The 18,740-nt window shown below is 38.2% G+C and overlaps 1 protein-coding gene across 2 annotated transcripts in view; it reads right to left on the bottom strand.

Moving 5' to 3' along the window:
* ANKS1B (ankyrin repeat and sterile alpha motif domain containing 1B) overlaps positions 1-18,740 on the bottom strand; it is a 411,850-nt gene that overhangs the window by 146,904 nt on the left and 246,206 nt on the right. For both annotated transcript variants that reach the window (XM_059846720.1, XM_059846716.1), the window contains 2 exons: positions 16,414-16,512; positions 6,576-6,728 (listed from right to left, as the gene is read on the bottom strand). In XM_059846720.1, coding sequence (XP_059702703.1) covers positions 6,576-6,728; positions 16,414-16,512 — 252 coding nt within the window. The remainder of the gene's footprint in view (positions 1-6,575; positions 6,729-16,413; positions 16,513-18,740) is intronic.

The following is an 18,740-nucleotide window of genomic DNA, read 5'->3' as shown; positions in this document are numbered from 1 at the left end:
AGGTCTTGAAAGCTCTTCTAACCAACAAGATTGTTGGTGCCATTTAGAAAGCAGCTACAGGAAGAGCTATGGCATCATCAATCAGCATGTTTCTGGGAGAACAGAAGGGACTGTGGCACTAAACTCTCTTTTCAGTGATATGAAATCTAGCAGGAGGCTCTGAAGCAGAGAGGAAAAGGAATAGGAATTGTAATTCTGGAGTTGCGACGTCTCAGAGTACATTCTGTTCCTCTCCCAAAACTGTCTCTGCAGAGTGGCACACTCAGGAAATTCAGTAACAACAAAAGAAGAAGAGTCACAGAGTAATTTTTCAAACAGAATCTGAAGGACAACCCTCCTAAGAAATGACATTTTTTCTTGCTAGATAGCATGGGAAATACAGGTGTCAAGTGAGCACTGTACAAAATCCATCCATTTGGTGTGCCCTGCTCAAATGGTGGAGTTACTATCTGCTTTGCTGGAGTAGATGAAGAGGCTGCTAAGTGAGACACTAACCTGACCAAGGTATCAGAATGCAGTAAGTTCAAGTGCTTTATGCACAGACTATATATGGCATCGATATTGTAGGTGTATTAGTCAGCTATGGCCTCATGAGAGCTCTGAGCACTAAGTTCAACACAGTGGCTTCCATAACTTAGACCTACAGGCTCAAGCTAGATATGCATCAAGAAATTCTGACTTTGAAATCAGACATGTATCACTGCCACTGTGTGACTGCACTGGAGCTGTAAAGAGAAGGACCAGAACGATACAGAACAAGGATTTCTGGATGTCTGAAATTACTAACTGATGTAAGACTCTTTGGTTTGCAAATGAGACCATTGACAGGAAAAATGATAGAACTGTGTAAAATGAACCATAGCACAGAAAAGATAAATAGAGAAGGAATTCAAAGATGAATTTGATGTGCTACTAGCAACAACGTGTAACTTTCCACTTAAAAACTTGTTCTCTGAGGACTGGAAAGTGACAAAATTGATGCCAGGTTTGAGAATAGTTTCATGGAAGATCCACGGTGATACTGGCCCCTACACCTATCCCAGGTGAAATAGTAGGAATTTTAAAATGCACACTAGTAATGCACACATGAATAAAGACAACCAAGAAGAGTTGAAGTGACTGCATGTAAGGATGCCTCATATCTCAGGAACCTACTGGTGTTCCTTGAAGCAGTCAAAATCACACAGTGAAAGTTAACAGTTTGCTTGGTCTGCTTGTTTGCCTGAACTTCTAAAGCCTTTTGATGAAGCCACTCTTAAAACCCTTTTACAAAAAATACCCCAAAGGCCACAAAACAGCAGTTATGACATTAAGCCATAAGAAGAAGTTCTTTCATGGAGAAATATCTGTTTAAACCAGGAAATGCAGGAGAAATCAGAGTTTTCAAGGTGGAAGAAGGTTTCTAGTGAATTCCTCAAGAGATCTGTGAATGAACCTCAGCAGCTCAATATATTTATTAATTCTATAGGCAAGAAGACTAGCAGTAGGATCACAAAATTTGATGATGATAGGAACTTATTCAAGGTTAAAAAGTCAAGGACCAACTGGGCCCAATTTCAGAAGTCCTTGAGCTCAAAACTGTTATTTTAAGAATGCTATGCAAATAATTCATAATATACTTGCTACGTAGCCTTCCCTGGTCCTCTATTTATAGTGATTTTTATAGACACCACAGTGGGTTACATAGACCTACTGATCTGCTTCACCATGGCTGCTGTTAGGCTCTTTCATTCCTACAGTAAAACCATCGTGGGCTTCAATAATCATGTACCCACCTTAAATAAAACTAAACAGTCTCTTTTCCATGCAGTATATAATTCAATTAAACTGTGGGACTCATCAGCGATCTTGTGAAAGGTCCAAAGTATTTACCTATAAACTGGTAACTCATTTCTCTCTCATATTTTTTGCTCTGATTCTGAACAGCAGCCATTATATCCTAAGAGAAACCAGGAGTGCAATTTGGGAGAGATTTTCAAGGACATTTACCAAAAAGTTCAAAATCTGGACAGCGATTGAACCATAGCATAAAGATTAATTTTATAGAAGACAATGACTGAATCATCTGTGTGAAAGAAGTATGTGTGAGAAAAGGAGATCAGAGTGCAAGATGAACTAATTGAGAAGAAATGTAAACCAGGCCACTTTCATGTAACCCTCCTCCCAGGAGTTCAACTATCTGTGATTCCAGACCTACTTTCAGTACAGCACAGCTGTGCAACTGTTCTCAGTTTCCTTCTGAGAAAATTGCTAGGGCGTGAGAGGGAGCTGTGAGAGAGTGCACAGGCTGGAAGCATTTGAGATAAGAAAGGTAAAGTTGCAGACATAAGTAAGATTATTGAGACAGGGAAAACTGGCACCTCAAAGATTCAAGGAACAACACTCACATGAAGGGGCAGAAAATCCTAACAAGTAAAAAGAAAGGGAAATCAGAAGATAGCAGTTCAGCACTACCACAGATCAGCCTGTTCAGTGAGCCCCAGAGGCCACCTCTCCCCTTACCTGAGTGATGACTACTTGCCCATTATTCTGAGTGACTCATTGGTGGGGGTTGATTTAATGCCTAGTTCATTAGTCCTACAAAGTATTATGTGTTACACGACAAATAATCTGCTTTGTGCTTTTAAGGTGTTTATATCTCGCCTGAAGAATCTCTATGGTAAAAGTTCCCTGAGGAGAGCGAGTCCCACAGGGGGAGGGTTACATAAGTAATCTAGAATAACAGACAAGGATAATATGATTAGTCATATAGAAAAGCATTTATACTTCAAAGCACAGGTGCACAGGAGGGTTAGGGGATTATAGAACATGCTGGACTTTTTTTTTTCAGCAGATGATATGTATTTCAGAAAAGTTCCTCATGGCTACAGCATTGAATTAATTGTATCTGAATCAGTATACAGAATCTGATCTCTCTAATGAGCCAAGAAACCTGGGAGACAAAAGCAGAAGAGTTGGGAAAGCCTAATCTAGCTGAAGGCATTCTGAATACTTACAATCTCAGGATAAGAAAATTAGAACAATGCTTCCCAGAAAGCACATCACAGAAGGAAATGGATCTGGAGAATTTCTAAATTATCCAAATGAAAAATTAATTAGTGAAACAAAATCTAAATTTCAAAGTCTGACTTGTTGAAGAAGAACTGTGAATGCTGGTGAGAGCTTACAAGAAACACAAGTGAATAACTTTTACAATTATTCTTCTGATTCAAATGCTTTTAGAAATTGCTGCTTGACTGCCTTCGAAGAAGCACATGTTCTACGTACACATAAAAGTTGGAAAGAAACTAGCATGTAAGTCAGAGATGACAGTATCTTGCCAGAATAATTTGAAATAAATTTTAGGAAGATGAATATTAAATTTGTTTTTTAATGCCAGAGAGCTGCCTGGGGAATCAGAAAAGCTGAGGGAAGATGCCCTTTCCCCCAGTGCCTCAGGACATTCTCCCGCTTGGTGCTCTCCTCACAGTGGTTTTAAATGTGCTTACCTAGATGATAATTTACAAGAGTAATAAAACTGTATTGGAAATAAAGTAAAAACTGTTCTTTTTAGGAAGACAAGAAGACTCAAAGTTCTGATCATTCCAGTGTCCTATGGAAATCAAGGAAAAATCACAAAGGGTAACTTTAATAATTGAATCATGTAAGTTGGAAAAGACCTTGAAGTTAATTGAGTTCCACCATAAACTTAACGCTGTCAGATCCCACTAAACCATATCTCTAAGTGCCACACCTACATGTCTTTGACATATCCCCAGGGATGGTGACTCAACACTGGTGACTTCCCTGGACAGCCTATGCCAGTGTTTGACAACTCTTTCTTTTCAGGGAAGAATTTTTCCTAATATTCAATATGAGCCTTGAGGCCATTTCCTCTTATCCCATTGTTTGTTACATGGGAGAAGAGACTGACCTCCACCTTGCTACAGCCTCCTTTCAGGTAGGTGTAGACCTAAAAGGTCTCCCCTGAAACTCCTTTTCTCCAGGCTGAGCACCCCCAGCTCCCTCAGCCACCCTTCATAGGATGTGTGCTCCAGGCCCTTCACCAACTTCGCTGCCCTTTTGGGATACGCTCCAGCAGCTCAATCTCCTTCTTGTAGTGAGGGATTCAAAGAGAAGATATTATCTCTAGCACCAAACCTGTTTCTACCCCTCCAGGACCCATGGTCAATTTCCCTATAGCTAAATGGAAAGAAGCACCATATATGAACAGATTCCTTGAAGTAAATTAGGTATGGCTTTCATGTCAAATTCAGTAGCTGAAACTGTTTAAAAAGCTGAAATGAAGAAGTTATAATTTCTGTAGCCCTTGCTATATTTTTATTGCATATTAGGCATAACTTTAATTTAAATTTTTTGATCCGGAGCCTCCAAACCAAGGGTACTCTGAATTATTTTTATGATTCTGAGTCTGTTTCTTTTTCTTGTTTTTCAAGTGTCTGTACTTTGACCAACTCAAGAGAAGAGTCCTGTTCCTGAGTTAGTGGCTTTGAACTTTATGCATTCTTTTTTGAAAAACTTTCTGCAATAAGCTTTTCTTTGTCATCAACTGAAGAAGTGACACCTTTGAAATCAATTTCATACAGCAGGACTGCCGGTTAGAGCTAAGTATCTCGTTCTGACAGACTGCACAATGCTTCAAACCAATTTCTTGTCCATTTCTGAAAGATTCCCTTCAAATGAAAAAAAACAGTAATAGTAAATACCTTTCTAAGCTATAGATTTTCTCAGTGAACATAATATCATTACACTGAGCTCCCACTGATTGGGAGGAATCAAATATGGCAGGACAAAAACAGTAATTCCTATAAAGCAAAACTGTTTTATTAACTTTGCCCTTGAACAATATAATTCAAACCTATCAGGTGGAAAAATACTTATCTTTATAGATGCCTATATCTATATATCTACTTATACAACTATTAAACAGCTTCTTCTTGCAACTCATGGCAAAAGGGGGTGTTTTCCCAAGAACTACAGCCCTTCAAATTGAACATAATGTTAGGCTTCAAAGTTAGAGGGACACAGGGGTTTGGTTTATACTAGTTTTACAGAAGTGTATTCCTGTTAATTTCAGTACATGTACTCCCCTTTTCATCAGTTTAAGCACGTTTGGAATCAAACCACAAACCTTTAATGACGTTTTAATGATCCACTTGGGGGAGCTAAAGGGTAATTTGTTTGCAAATTGATTGTGACAAAACGGGATGCAAAATTACAGAAAACAGAGCAGAATCTTCTACTTTTTTCAACTCAGTGCTGATTGATGACCTATATTAGCTTTTGAGGCAAAGGGTCCCCAGTTCTTATTAAAATTCCAGCAATTTAGAGAAAAAAGAATCCCAGTAATAACTAGCTTAGCAGCAGACATCCGTAATGCATCAGTCATATCCTGACTTCCATTATGTACCTACAAGGTACATTATCTGAGACAAAACACACAAGGCAGAGTTTGGCCCTTACACCACATTTTTCTGCTAGTTAGCATCAACTGTGACAGCAAGAAAAGAAAATCCAATGTTCAATGGTTTTGTCTTCCAGCTAATAGGAAATAACTCCCTTTGTGCTTTCCTTTCTTTTGTTTACGTGCTGGTCTCAGGCTACAGCCGCCTGTGCCTTGTGCAGAAGTTACTGTGCCGCAGCAGGGCTTTGCACCACAGTTATGTTCTCTATTTCTCCAGTCTGGGACACAGTGGGAACTGTTTCCTAGCACAAAACTACAGCAGCTGCTTTATCTTATGCTTGACTGACTGTGGTTACGGGTAGCCCTTGGACTGCTCTGGGACTCCGGCACTAATCAGAGGCAGAGATGCAGCATCTCCTATACCTGAAGGAAGAGCAGAGCCTTTTGTCTGTGAAGAATCAATAACATGATATCAGGCTTCTCTCCATATAGAGGTTGCCCTAAAAGTTAACATAAACTGACATTACAGTTGATTTCAGAAGTCACAGCAAAGCTACAATCCTCAGTCTTTTATAAGAGAAAACAAATCACTTTCAGACACATAACTCACATGAAAATTCCTCTGGCAGAGCTGTACTGTCAGTGTCTTCACTATAACATTACAAACTTCACTATAACAGCACAAACTTCCTCTCCTTCCAAATTACCCTGCAGAGCAGTTCACATTAAAGTTTATGGTTGCCCATATGTGGACATCTAATTAAACTGAGTCATGTAAATGAAGTTTAAAGCAAGATTAATAATTAGATAAAACACAGTGTTATTTTAAAATACCTTACTAACTATAAGGTTTCCTTCTTTTATGTCTAATTCAGCTGGAGCTGTGTGCTTTGTAGCTACAAACCTCCAAAATATATTTTTAGATGTCATTATGCCTCCTGAAGGCAAACACAATCATGCTGATTGAATACCATGCTAAAGACAATGGCAAAGTAAATGGAAGCAAAGGGTACAGCCAACCCAGGTACAGGCATGAAAGGTGTAGTCTTTAAGAGCATTTGATGACTGTATTTGTGGTGCAAATTGCTTTTCTGCGTTCTCCTTGATGTACAAGGCCAAGTACTATATAATGTATTTGGGAGGAACTACTGCTATAAATTAATCAACTTACATTAATTAATTCAATCTCCCATATTTTTTTCACAAGGTCCATCGATGTATAGCCATTAATTAGAAAGGATTTGGTATAGTCACCCAGTTCAATGGAATCCAGCCATTCAGCTACAGAGGAGGGGTTGTAACCATCGTGACCGATCTGCTTCATCTGAAAAACAAGGATGAGCAAAAATTACTGGTGATACCCATTAAACACCTCTCCAAACAGTGTTATTTTCTTTGGGTCAGTTATCTTCTTCTCTGATCAACAGTCTTTTAATGGTTAGTACAACATGGAACAATTTTATGTTTAAGCAGTGATAGAACTTAGTTTTTTGATGCATCTTTTTCTTATGGAATCTTGCCTTTTACACCAGTGTATACCAAGACTGTAGCTGGAGTTCAATTCTTTCTAGACATCAGAGAATCCATAAGTGGGGGAAGGCAAAAGGGTAAAAGAGACATTAATATGCTTGCTGCCCAAAAATGTCGGATTTTCATCTCAGATTTCATAGATGGGGGAGAAATTAGACTGAGAAATGGTTCTTTTGGTATCATACTGCAAATGAAATATATGATCCTGGTTGTATTATTCCTAATTTATCTTTCCTACCAGGCAATATGTTATTTTATAACAGCGGAACCTGCACTATATTTTTCCATCCCCAGGGGAGGTTTAAAAAAAGTCTCTTTCCTCTACCTGCTCACATTTTTCATGGCATGGGAATTTAACATGTTTTAGATTTCTCACTGTCTGTTAAGTTGCCTGAGACTGGACAACTGAATCAGATATCATTGGAATGGAATTGACAGAATAACATACACAGAAGTGCACTATTTGCATCTATATAGAAGCACAGCCACCTAATATCATAAATCTTGTTTTCATAAAAAACTAAGAAATACCACTGGCATCTATTTTTTCTGAATTTTGTTAAGCTGCCAGGAAGTAAAAGCTGCAATTTCTCTTTTAAAAATGCCTCTCAGTGACACAAGTGAAGACTTTCAAGATAGTCATTAAAGCTATTAAAGCTAAAACTTATAAAGCCTCTACCTGTGCAGTTTGTTACGCCACACTGTTACAATGAATTTTAAAGTAACCTATAATAGTGGCAAAAATAAAAGTAGAATGAGATAGAAAAAATTATGAAACAGCCTCAATTTTCAACAGTATTCTGCACATATTGTCTTTCTATGGAAATGTAACTATTGCTAACTTGATAATACACTGAACCAGTAAATTGTTAAGAAGCTTTAGAGGGTTAGAAATCATGGGTTTTGCATAGGTTCTCCTGACTGTGCAGGGGTGACTGTGAATAGTAAAATCCAGTCCCCATTTTTGCCTACTAATATACATCCCCACTCTATGAGAAACAATGGAAGTTTGACAGAAACATAATGCTTTGAGCTTAAACTCTCCTATTCACATTGCAGTGTGCTTGCATCACTCCTCTCTGGCATACTGATTTTAACAAGGGTATGCTTAAATAGACACTTGTAAAGCAAGAACCCGATAAATGGAAGAAGAAAAATCTAGTATAGAGAAGATAAGAAGATAGGGAACAGTCCCACAGGGAACACATGAGTTCTGGAAAATATAAGGTATTTTGGTTTCCTTTCTCTAACAAAGAAAATTGATGCACCATGAAAACAATTTTCAACCTATTCAGATAGGGCGTGTTATGCAAATTATTTCTTGTGTTTCTTACTATTTGATCTTTACATTTAATGGATTCTAATTTTAAATTTTTTTTTTTGGCATCCTGATTTGTGAAAACCCATGCAGTCTGGTCCACACTTTTTCTAACCCATCAGCCTCTATGAAAAGTAAACACAACATGGCAAGTTTCTAAATTCTCAATTCCCTCTGGAGAGCTCCATCAAAAGAATTGTTAAAATTGATATTCCTCTGCTACAACAGAGTTGCAAAAGGCTGCAGGCAAGTAAACACAGGTGAACAATACAATAAACAAGAGGCTGAGAACAACTGGATGTGACAATGTGAAATGGATGTGACAATCTCAGTGTTTGGATTTGGTGCCAATAGACAAAACTGTTATTGGGTCACTCAATAGCCTACGTGAAAATACACTGGTTTGTTGTAGGGCAGTAGGTGATTTTGCAAGCATTTTCCCTCTCCCAGACTTTTGTCTGCTAGTATTCAAGGCCATGCTGCAGGTAGTGCAGCTGCTTAGCCTTGGATCAGATCTGTGTGAGGAAGAGCAGTGAGAAGTCTGGCCAGGGCTTTAGCCAGACCCCACCTTTTGCAGGAGGTGCATCTGAACTCAGGTCCATGTACTGACACTTACCTGAGCTATGCTGTAGGTATGTCTGTGCCCAGCCCACATTCGTTCATCCTCAACCACTGACTGACCCTCCAATGTGACCTTGTCCTGTCCTCATCCCTGTGAGTGTCCTATTGATCGGCCCTGGGATGTGGCTGCTCACAGGCACTGCCACTGTCCCTGCACTACTCACCTTGTCCCAGTGCTCCCTGCCCACGCCTGAGGTCCCAGCCCACCCGCCCTGGCAGGACAGTCGCTACTATCACAAAAAATTATCTCAGAACTAAAATACTTACCATTGGTTTCAGCACAAAAGCATTATTTTGTTTAGTCATGAACAAAGAACTACTCTTGAATCTAAAACAGGTTTTCTAAAATGCATCTAAAATGAAAATTAATAAAATTTCAGTATCTACCCTCTTGTATGGAAAGTCTCTTTCTGTTTTTTAATAATACCAACTTTATTAGCTGTCATTCATAGTTACCTGAATGTTTTCCTTTCAAATACTTACTGGCAGACATATTGGTTATCTAGATGTGACAGTATCGTTAATAGTATCTGCTTTTCATATAAAATGTTATTGAGTTTTTAAATAAAACTGCTTTGAAATATCTGCCTGGAAGTGCTGCCCTTTTACTTTGTCAGAGATTCCATTTAGTTGCATCTTAGCCCAATCCTCATTAACAGGTCATGACTCTTAGACTATCTATCTGTATTTTTTCTTCTATACTGCACTGTTATCTTGGACCCCTCTCACAGATCATTTAAATCCCGTAGGCTTCCTTGTTGATTGATATTTCTTGAAAGAAAAACTCCCTCCTACCTACTGAGTGTATTTCCATGGATATTTCAATCATTTTGCACCAGCTACAAAACAAGCACCAGTGGTGTCAAGCATTCAAGTAAGTTGCACACTGACTCAGATCAATGTAAAATCTCTGAGCTGCAAGTCATGACAGTGTTTCAAATATTAAGTGCTCCTAAATAGGGGCACTATTGTTCTTCCACAGACACTACTGCCAGTTCATTCAGCTGTTTAGAGAACAATACCAATGTCAGCTTTTTCATTGCAGAAGATTTCCATGTGCCGAGTTGGAAAAGGCTAGGAATTGAAGCCCAAAGGATTTAGAGAAAAAGAAGTAGTTACAAAAATGTGATTCAAAAAAGTATGGAAGAAGATACAAACCATATGAGATTTCTCTCTTAGGTCCTATTGATATATCATCAGTATCACTTCCTTTAAAATGAATAGAGAGGAGAAACCAGAAAGAGATGTTTCTCATAATAAAATAGCAATGCCAAGTAGTATCCTAATGGTTGGAGAAACCCCTCACAAGAGACTGTCTGCACAACAGACTTTTTAAAAAGATATATCACTGCTGTGTTGATAGAGCATTTTACATTAGGATAAAAGGCACCTGAGTTTTTGTCTCTGAAAGGTGGCCAAATAAACACAAATAGAGCTTCAAAGTAATCACATATGCACTAGAAAAAATCAAGGTAAATTCAGCAGCATGGACTGTTACTGGTTTTCTCTGATCATCACAGACAGATAGAGAATTAATACTATGTTCTCCAAAGGCAGTATCACTATCCAGTGGAGCTTAGTGTGTGTATCAAAATCAAGCTTTTTATGTGCTGTACAAGGAGGATGAGATTATTTGACTTTCACTGCTTTTTAAATGGTGGCTATGATTGCTGTGGATTTATGCTTGTGTTTGTTTGGAAGAAAGATCTTTTAGCAAGTATACAATGCTTTCTTTTACACTGCAGGCCCATTCAAGATCTTTAGGCAGAATTTTTGGGAACTTATATGAAACTATCTGCTACTTAGCTAAGAAGTTTTAGGTGGTTGTAATGAGGGATATATCAGTTCTTTTCTGTTTCCTCTGTCATCTGTCTGTTATATATTATGTGCTTCACAAATGTGGTCAGTTGGAGTCATTGTTGGAAGAGGAGATCATTCCTCCTCTGGGGCGTTGAAAGAAAAGGCTCAGAAGAGTGACACTCCTGAAGCCCAGAGAGCCTGGCTGGAACAGGGGCACCACATGGAGCTGGTGCCTGCAGTGGCTGGGCAGAAATTGAGCCAGCAGTCAGGGGCAGAGGGGCAGCTTTCTCAGGGGATGGGCCCAAATGATGAAGGACCTGAGAGGACTTTGCATGTTCTGTTGGTAGAAAGGCACTGCATGAAACAGGGTCTGCCTGCAGAGAGACAGCAGGTGAGGAAGAACTGTATATAAACTTTTTGGGTTTCTATTCCATCTAGCCTGTCACATATTAAAAAAGTTAACTATTCAAGCTTGTGTTCTATTAATGTTAGACTTTTCTTCCCACTAATCAAAAGCCTTCTGTCTTCTTGTGGAGCTGGCTAGAAAAAGGCAGTACAGGCACATTCACTTCACAGCAGTGCCTGATTCAGGATCTTACCTCAATGGAAGGTCCAGAATACCCCCAACTGAGTTCAGTGTTTCCTACCTAAGATTGTCAGAATTGCAGTAGCCATCTATTCTATGGTTTTTTCAGTTGGAATTTGTCTTCCAAATTTAAAGGAAAATAGATGCACACCTAGGGGCTTTTGTGGTGGTTTTTTTTTGTTTTTGTTGTTGGTTTTTTCTTTTTTTTTTTTTTTTTCCCTGGAGAGATGTAAACAGTTCCATATCAGAAGAATGAAGAAACCTCCCAGTTCTTCATCAGATACAATATGTGGGACAAGGGAATAACAATTGTCATTCCGTGATAATGTGTCCAGCAGTTTGGACATACCCATTGCATAAAATGCAATCTTAAGATCTAAAGATTAAATTTGTGGACTAAGTGGACACTATGACTTTTGATCTCATGAAAAAGTTAAAATCAGCTCCTTCAGGTTGTCATCCTAGTCTTGTTACCAAAAAAAGGGGATAGCACTTCCTCTCATGTAGGGCTTTTCCTTGCCTGCTGACTATTCTCAGAGCAGCCAGTAGATATTGTGGAGCCAATAACAAATAAAAAAGTATAAAAGAAGCAGGAAGGTAAGTAAGACATCCTGTATGGCAACAGTGGCAGGACCAGCAGCATGCTACTGTTATTTACATGATACAGATAAATGTCAGCATGTCATGTCTAGAGTGGCTCTCTGGTAGGCTCAAATAGGAAGGAAAATGTTTATGATACTTCTTTCATCAGTGAGTTTTGAAGCACATGCCTGGAGAGGTCTGTGGGACCAGTCTGAAGTTGGTCTGAAGTAAACATCTGGAACTATAGCTTGCATGTATCTAATTGCTTCTACTGATTTTATTGTGCTGCATTACTTAAACAACATAGACTACCCATTTGTATTTCAGACTTGAAAAATTCATGTGCTGTATTGGATTCTAATTGCTTTTTTCTGTCCTTGTGGTTAAAGGTCTTGCAAGTGGTGCAGTGAGCATGTGAGCGGCCTCCCTTCAAACCAGGAAAGTAATTTCCAGAGGCATAAGAAGCAGGGAAAACAGCAGAGTAAAAAGCATGTCCTTTGAATCCCATTATTCATCTTCACTTCCAGCAGACCAGAAACAAGAAGTCACAGTCAGAAAGGATCATCAACATTTTGCAGCATCTCCTAGTTTGGAAACTGTCTTAGGAATGGAAGTGCTAAATGGGGGGTAATTAAACACCAGGACTGAACGCATCTTGCTGAGTTCTTGGGTGTCTAAAACAACAGCAATATAGCAACAGCAAAGATCACATGATGTGATCTTCTCTCTTACATACACAGCATAGTTAATGAGCACATGCACAGTCGTTCTGCTTTCCTAAATGCCAGACTCACTGTGCTTGCACAAGAGTGTTACATATGAGTAATAAGACCAGCACTTTTGGAAGCAGAGCTCTATAACACCACTTGCAGACAGGATGTGCCCATAGCCTGCTCAAATCCTACTTGTCTCGTTTTGCAAAGCACCCAAGAAAAGAGGCTGGCTGCCTGCACACCACTGCTATTCCCAAACCTGCTTGTGCTGAGACCTCTCTGAGCTGGAAGGAACAAGCTGCTTTAAGAATAGCTCTGAAGCCAGAAGAAAGCTGCTCTCAGCTAACATCTTTCTTCCATCTGTCAAATGAGAGCATGTGTTCCCATTATATGCTGGGAGAAGGAGCCATACACTGAGCATCCCACACTAGCCAATCCTCTTTCTTAGATAAATTCTGAGATTACCTAGGATAATTGTCATTTAAAAAAAAACTTTTTGAGGAACCCACTGAGAAGTCGCTCGTGCATAGGTTTGGGAGGATGAAATAGCTGGCCAATGCTCCTTAGGTTTTTTGTGTAACCTAATTGTGACTAAAACTTTATGCCATGACTTATTACTTTCTTAGTCAATTAATCATACACTGCACACAATTCTTTTCTCAGTATTAACGTTTTTCTGAAGGTATTTGCAGCTTCAGTATCTTTTTATATGTTATCTCCATTTCTCAACATATCTGAATTTCCTTTCAATGAAGCATATAAAATCCTCCTCCAAAAATTTATTGATTTCACTTTTCATACAAAAGTCTTAAATGCAATAAACTCTGCTATGAAATTTGCTTTAAGACTGATGTAATGCATAAAATACTTCAATTTCAAGAATTAATTTTGCAAATGATATTTCTACCAGACTGTCTTAACCTTATATTATTAAAATAAGCCATAAAGTGCTCTAGTTAATATTAAGGGGAAACTTGAGTAATTTAAATTACATTGGTACAAGACAAGAATTAGAGCTACAAGCTCGAATCCAACAAAAATAAAGAGTATTTTGGAAAGAAGCATTCTGTCTCAAAGGTTTCAACCCCACCTACCTACTGGTGAACATACCATTTTTCTCTCTTATGAAATGTTCTTCTCAAATACAGAAAATAATGGGAAAACATTTTGAGAATCCAGGTAAACATACCCTTTTATACCTGCATAAGAGACCACAATGATTAATTAATTAATCTATATTTGGCCAAAATGTGGGTATTTTTCCTTATTTAAGACCACTTCAAGCTCCAGAGAATGGTTCCTAATAAGGATTCATCACTCTTTAGGAAGGCAGCAGTTATGAGTAAAAAATTTCAGATACTAAATACCTGCTGCACTTCCAGGCTGCAGAGATGAATATATATCAGAACAACAAAAAAACCTTTTAAAAAAGGTATTTTAAAACCTTGATGATAGATTTGTTGCTTGATTTTTACCCTCTTAACTTATTCAGTGCTGCCTGGGGCTTTAGGGAAGTGCTGTTTGATAGGTGCTTTTCAAAGCACTTAACTTCCACCTCAAAATATGAGCTAAAATGTATCTCAAGACAGGAAACATTATTAGCAAAACTAAAAATAACATCATCAGCAGTGTCATTAAGTTAAAAACGCATGGAGTCATCGAGATTTAAATTATATGAGGAACAGAAAAGAGGTACATGTTCAAAACAAACAAACTAACAGAATTTTTATCTAATGAGATTCAAATTAGTGAGACTCCAATTATGGTTTGAGGTCTTAATGTATTTAGATGGCATGCACTATTTTGAATGCAGGATGACAGAGCTGAACTTATCAACACACAAATAGACATACAGCAATGTTTAATGGTTTGTTGCGGGATGTGAAAGTGTTTTATGTATTTAGCAAGCTGTTCTGGATACAACAAGGGTGTGTTACATTAGATAAAACTTCCCATGATCCTAATTTTTGGGCTCTATAACCTGCCTTCAAAAGAACTCAGTTTATATAGGAAATTATGTGGTTTTAGTGTGTAAGCTCTTTTACATTGCTGAGTCATTTATGTGGAAAAACATGATGCACAGCTTCAGCTTGCAACCGCACTTAATTTGGTGTAACATCCTTGCATCAAAGACACATTAAAAATGTGGTCCTTAGGGACTGCCTTTTTAGCTCAACAGGGAAGAAGCTAAAAACTATCTCACCATTATTCAGCCATGCTTCAAGCCATCCTGTGTCACTTAACTATCTTTGGTCCAGAATTCTTCTGAGTAACTGCATAACCATCCTGTTCTCAACTGGTTTCAAGAGCACCCCTAGATCTCGATCCTGTCTCACATCAAGCAGATGTTAAAAGGACTGAAGTTATGGCTTTATAACAGAATCTGCTCTCAGCATTATAAACTCTCCAAAACAGGCCATATTAGCAATGTTTTCATAAACACCAGCCACTGAGTGCAGACAGCACTAACACGATGATATATTAACAATAATTTTGAAGAATGTTAACAAAACCACATGAAAGCTGATCTCTCTAAGAAGCATGAGAAACTGTATAAAGATATCAGCAGCTACGAGCTCAGTTAAAGATTACAAAATTTTTGTTTGAATGATAGTATTCCTGAAAAATTAATAAATTCATAGATAAACCTTTAATATCTTTTTAAATTCATTGAATGCTACTTTAAATACCCTACTTCTTGCACCCTTTATCTCACTTGTCTAATATGGTATGTAGAAAATGACTCTTTTTAATGATCTTTGGTGTTTCCGTGTGCAGGCTCACATTGCAGTATATATGGATTGACTAACACCTCCAGATACAGAAATTGCTTCACAACTTCTGCTTTTCCCATACAAAAGAAACCTTTGCAGTCTTTTACAAGTCATCCATCCAGGAAGCCTTGATGCATCAAAAAGCCTTTTCCAACCATATCTGCTTCATGATCTAAACTGAAAAATCCTTTAATAGCTCTTGTCATTCTCCAGTATTAGAAATTTCAAGTGGAATAATCTCTATTTACCTTGATAACTTCCGACATGCTGCTACCAGAACACTCAGTGCACTTTACACTTGATTTTTTTTCCTCCTTTAGTATTTTGCACGAAGTATCAGCATCACATGTGACAGCCTCCTGAGCCCTACTGCTGTCTGCTATTCATCATTCATTCTCCTTTTAAAATTTTCCAAATTAAAATAGTAATTTTTCATGCTAGGTCCACTATCTCTTGTTTGGAATGGTAGTAAAAGCCTCCAGTGATACATTCTGGTATGCAGAATATTCTATCACTGATTTTAAAATCTAGATTTTAAATTGGCTAGCACTAAAAATGATTGGGAAAATGGCTGCAAGCTTTTCTGTCTGCAGCTGAGAAGGAAAATTCATATACATAGCAGAAAATTAAATATGCAGCCTGCAGGAAGTCTCTGTATCTCACACAAAAGGCAGGTACTGGAAAAACAATCTTTCCTCCAATGCTTTTAAGAGTACTTATAAAAGGGGCAAAGTATTTCCAGGGCAACTCCTATGTTAACAAAGGCATTCTGGGATTCATGGGCAGCCTTATTTACACGTATGTAATGGCAGTCTATAAATAGGCTGAAAGACCAAAAGGAATTCAAATTCATTCAAAACAACCACCACGTCAAATTACAGATTTTACTTTCCTCTGCTTTGTCAATTACATCTATGCAAAGGGAGTCCAATGCATTGACAGTATTTTATGCCATATTTGCATACGCAAAAAATGAGTCCACAAAACCAGTAGAGTTACATCTATCTCCATTCAAAAAAGTGTTTTAAATAATGTGAATACTGCAGGGGCTAGTTCCCTCACTTACATAATAACAGAAACTATACCTTTGGGAGAAGCTGGATTGCTTGGAGTATTCTCTGTCTGTGCCCAGAGTTAAGGATTCCTATTTCCAGGAGATCCTGGTCCTCCATCACGTTGCTTCCCTAAAAATGGGGAAAAAAGGTGAAATAAAAATTAAAAACTTAACAGATGCCCTCAATACCCTGAAACAGGCCCTTCTGTCACATTTAAAAGAGAACACTTTGCTTAACTTATAGCATGTGACAAGAATAATAAATTACTGATGATTGCATTCATTTTCATAACAAAATATGGTGGCAGGTGCTTGAACCCGTGGACTATTGCTACACTGCTGGCAGCACTGCTGGTGGAGAAATTGTAGCTCTCACTCAAGCCAAATACCAGATGTGATTGCTCTTTCACTTGGAACCAAGGACATGACTACAAAATTGTTCAGAAACTCTCCATTTTTTCAATTCACCTCCTACCTCACCCATCTATTTATGATGTTCATTTTTCTCCAGATTGAAAAAAACCAACACAGAATAAGATGAGGAGAGTGGATATGGATAAAATTATTTAGTTCATTGATAGTAAAATGATGAAGAAAGGGACTGGTGTCAATAAACTATGCAGTCCCCATCCCCCATTTAACTATACCAGTTCAATCCTAACTTCACTTGTCACTGCTTTTATCTTCCTGCTCGTGGGCAGGTCAAATAGTTCCAAACATTCAAATAGCTGAAACAGACCATCTGTTCAAATAATACACAAAATAATTGCCCAGAAAAGTTCATGAAATAAACCTCCACAATTCAAGCATCTCTTCATAGGAGTTGCTAGCAGTAGGATCTACACAAACAGGACAATACAATTCCTAAATTCAAGAAGTCTGACACCTACTAGTAAGTCCAGCATTTGCACGTCAGTGATCTAAAGAGCTGTCAGTGACTATTGAAGGAATCATTGGAGGCATGAGAGTGGCTCAAAAGGGGAACTGAAGACAGGGATCAAGTTGGGACTGCTGGCAATCTTGTATTTTTTTTTGAGCTTATCATTTCAGAAAAAAATACGTTTCGTTTTTAAAAAGTTTCTAACTATTACAGTTGAAACAAAACCTGAAAAAACTGATGACCTGTCCTGATCTCTTGCCCCTGCTGGAGTCTCATGACACTAATTGGCTAGAAGCAAGAATTCTTATTTGTACTCACTTAATTTGATTACTAAATAGGCCTTATGCGAGCAAATCCATGAAAACTTCATCTCTGGCTTTCCATTTTGCTTGCTGCTTCTGACTTAGCACAGCTCTTAAGCAGCAAAATGAAAAGCAAATAGGCACATAACAGAACATGCTTAAATGCTTTGCTGTGTCAGGGCTTAATAAAGGATATGACTTTTTTCTGAAAATAAAATCTCCTTTCTGAAAGCAGAATGGATTTCTTTCAAAAATCACCCTGGAATATCGAAGACTTCACCCTGTTCAGCTGCTAAATCTTCACTCTTTTCAGATGGACTGATTAGTTTACAGGTGTACCCCTGAAGATTCTCAAGTCCTACTCCACAGAGTACCCTGTAAAATCTAGGTGATGTCTTTCTAAGGGAATTGAGGAAACTTTGCAAAGCTATTATATTTTACACTATACTTTACAGTAAGTGGTATGGTTTAAGACTACAAATCTGCAAATGATACCCTGAAACAATCTGTGTGCAGCATTCAGAACAGGGCAGGCAGAAACCTGCTCTACCAGGAGAAGCTGTGCAATGATGCCGGCTTAAGTAGAACACCTGATATAAGAGTGCCTGCAGCACGGGCTGTGCAACCAGTGATAGTGGTTAGGTGGGGTAATACCCCCTTCATCTCCCTGGTAAACACATCAAAAATATAATTTCCTCATTCTGCCTTTTTCTTTTAAGTAACCAAAAGGAGGCTGTAAACCTACAGAAAAAAACTCTTGAAAAAAGCCATCCATTTTGGGCTGGATTCTCCAGCGGCTGGAAATAGCTAGCATAAATGGATTTAAGGGAACTGAGCCAACTGAGGATCCAGTCCAAAACAAAGGCTATACATTTCCATTCATTTTAATAAATGCATCTATTTTGTTTGCAGCTACTGCTTTCACTTCATTTAACAGTTTTTTAGATTTCACCTCCATTACTGCATGATGTTTACACACAATCATGGTGTACTCATCACTGTTTACTGGTGCCAGTAACCTTGGCACACAGCTTCAAATATTGCAATGTTTAAACTCAATTAAACTAACAGGAACAGGAAAAATATTTGCATGTAGTTGCTGCATCACAGGGAAACCATTATTTTGTTTTATCAATTCTTTGCTATTCTTTGATATTAATTCTTTGCTATTGTTTA

The sequence above is a fragment of the Haemorhous mexicanus genome, chromosome 5, assembly GCF_027477595.1.
Source record: "Haemorhous mexicanus isolate bHaeMex1 chromosome 5, bHaeMex1.pri, whole genome shotgun sequence".
In the NCBI taxonomy this organism is placed as follows: Eukaryota; Metazoa; Chordata; class Aves; order Passeriformes; family Fringillidae; genus Haemorhous; species Haemorhous mexicanus.
The sequence above is the reverse complement of the archived record's forward strand: the minus strand, read 5'-3'. Positions and strand labels throughout refer to the sequence as shown.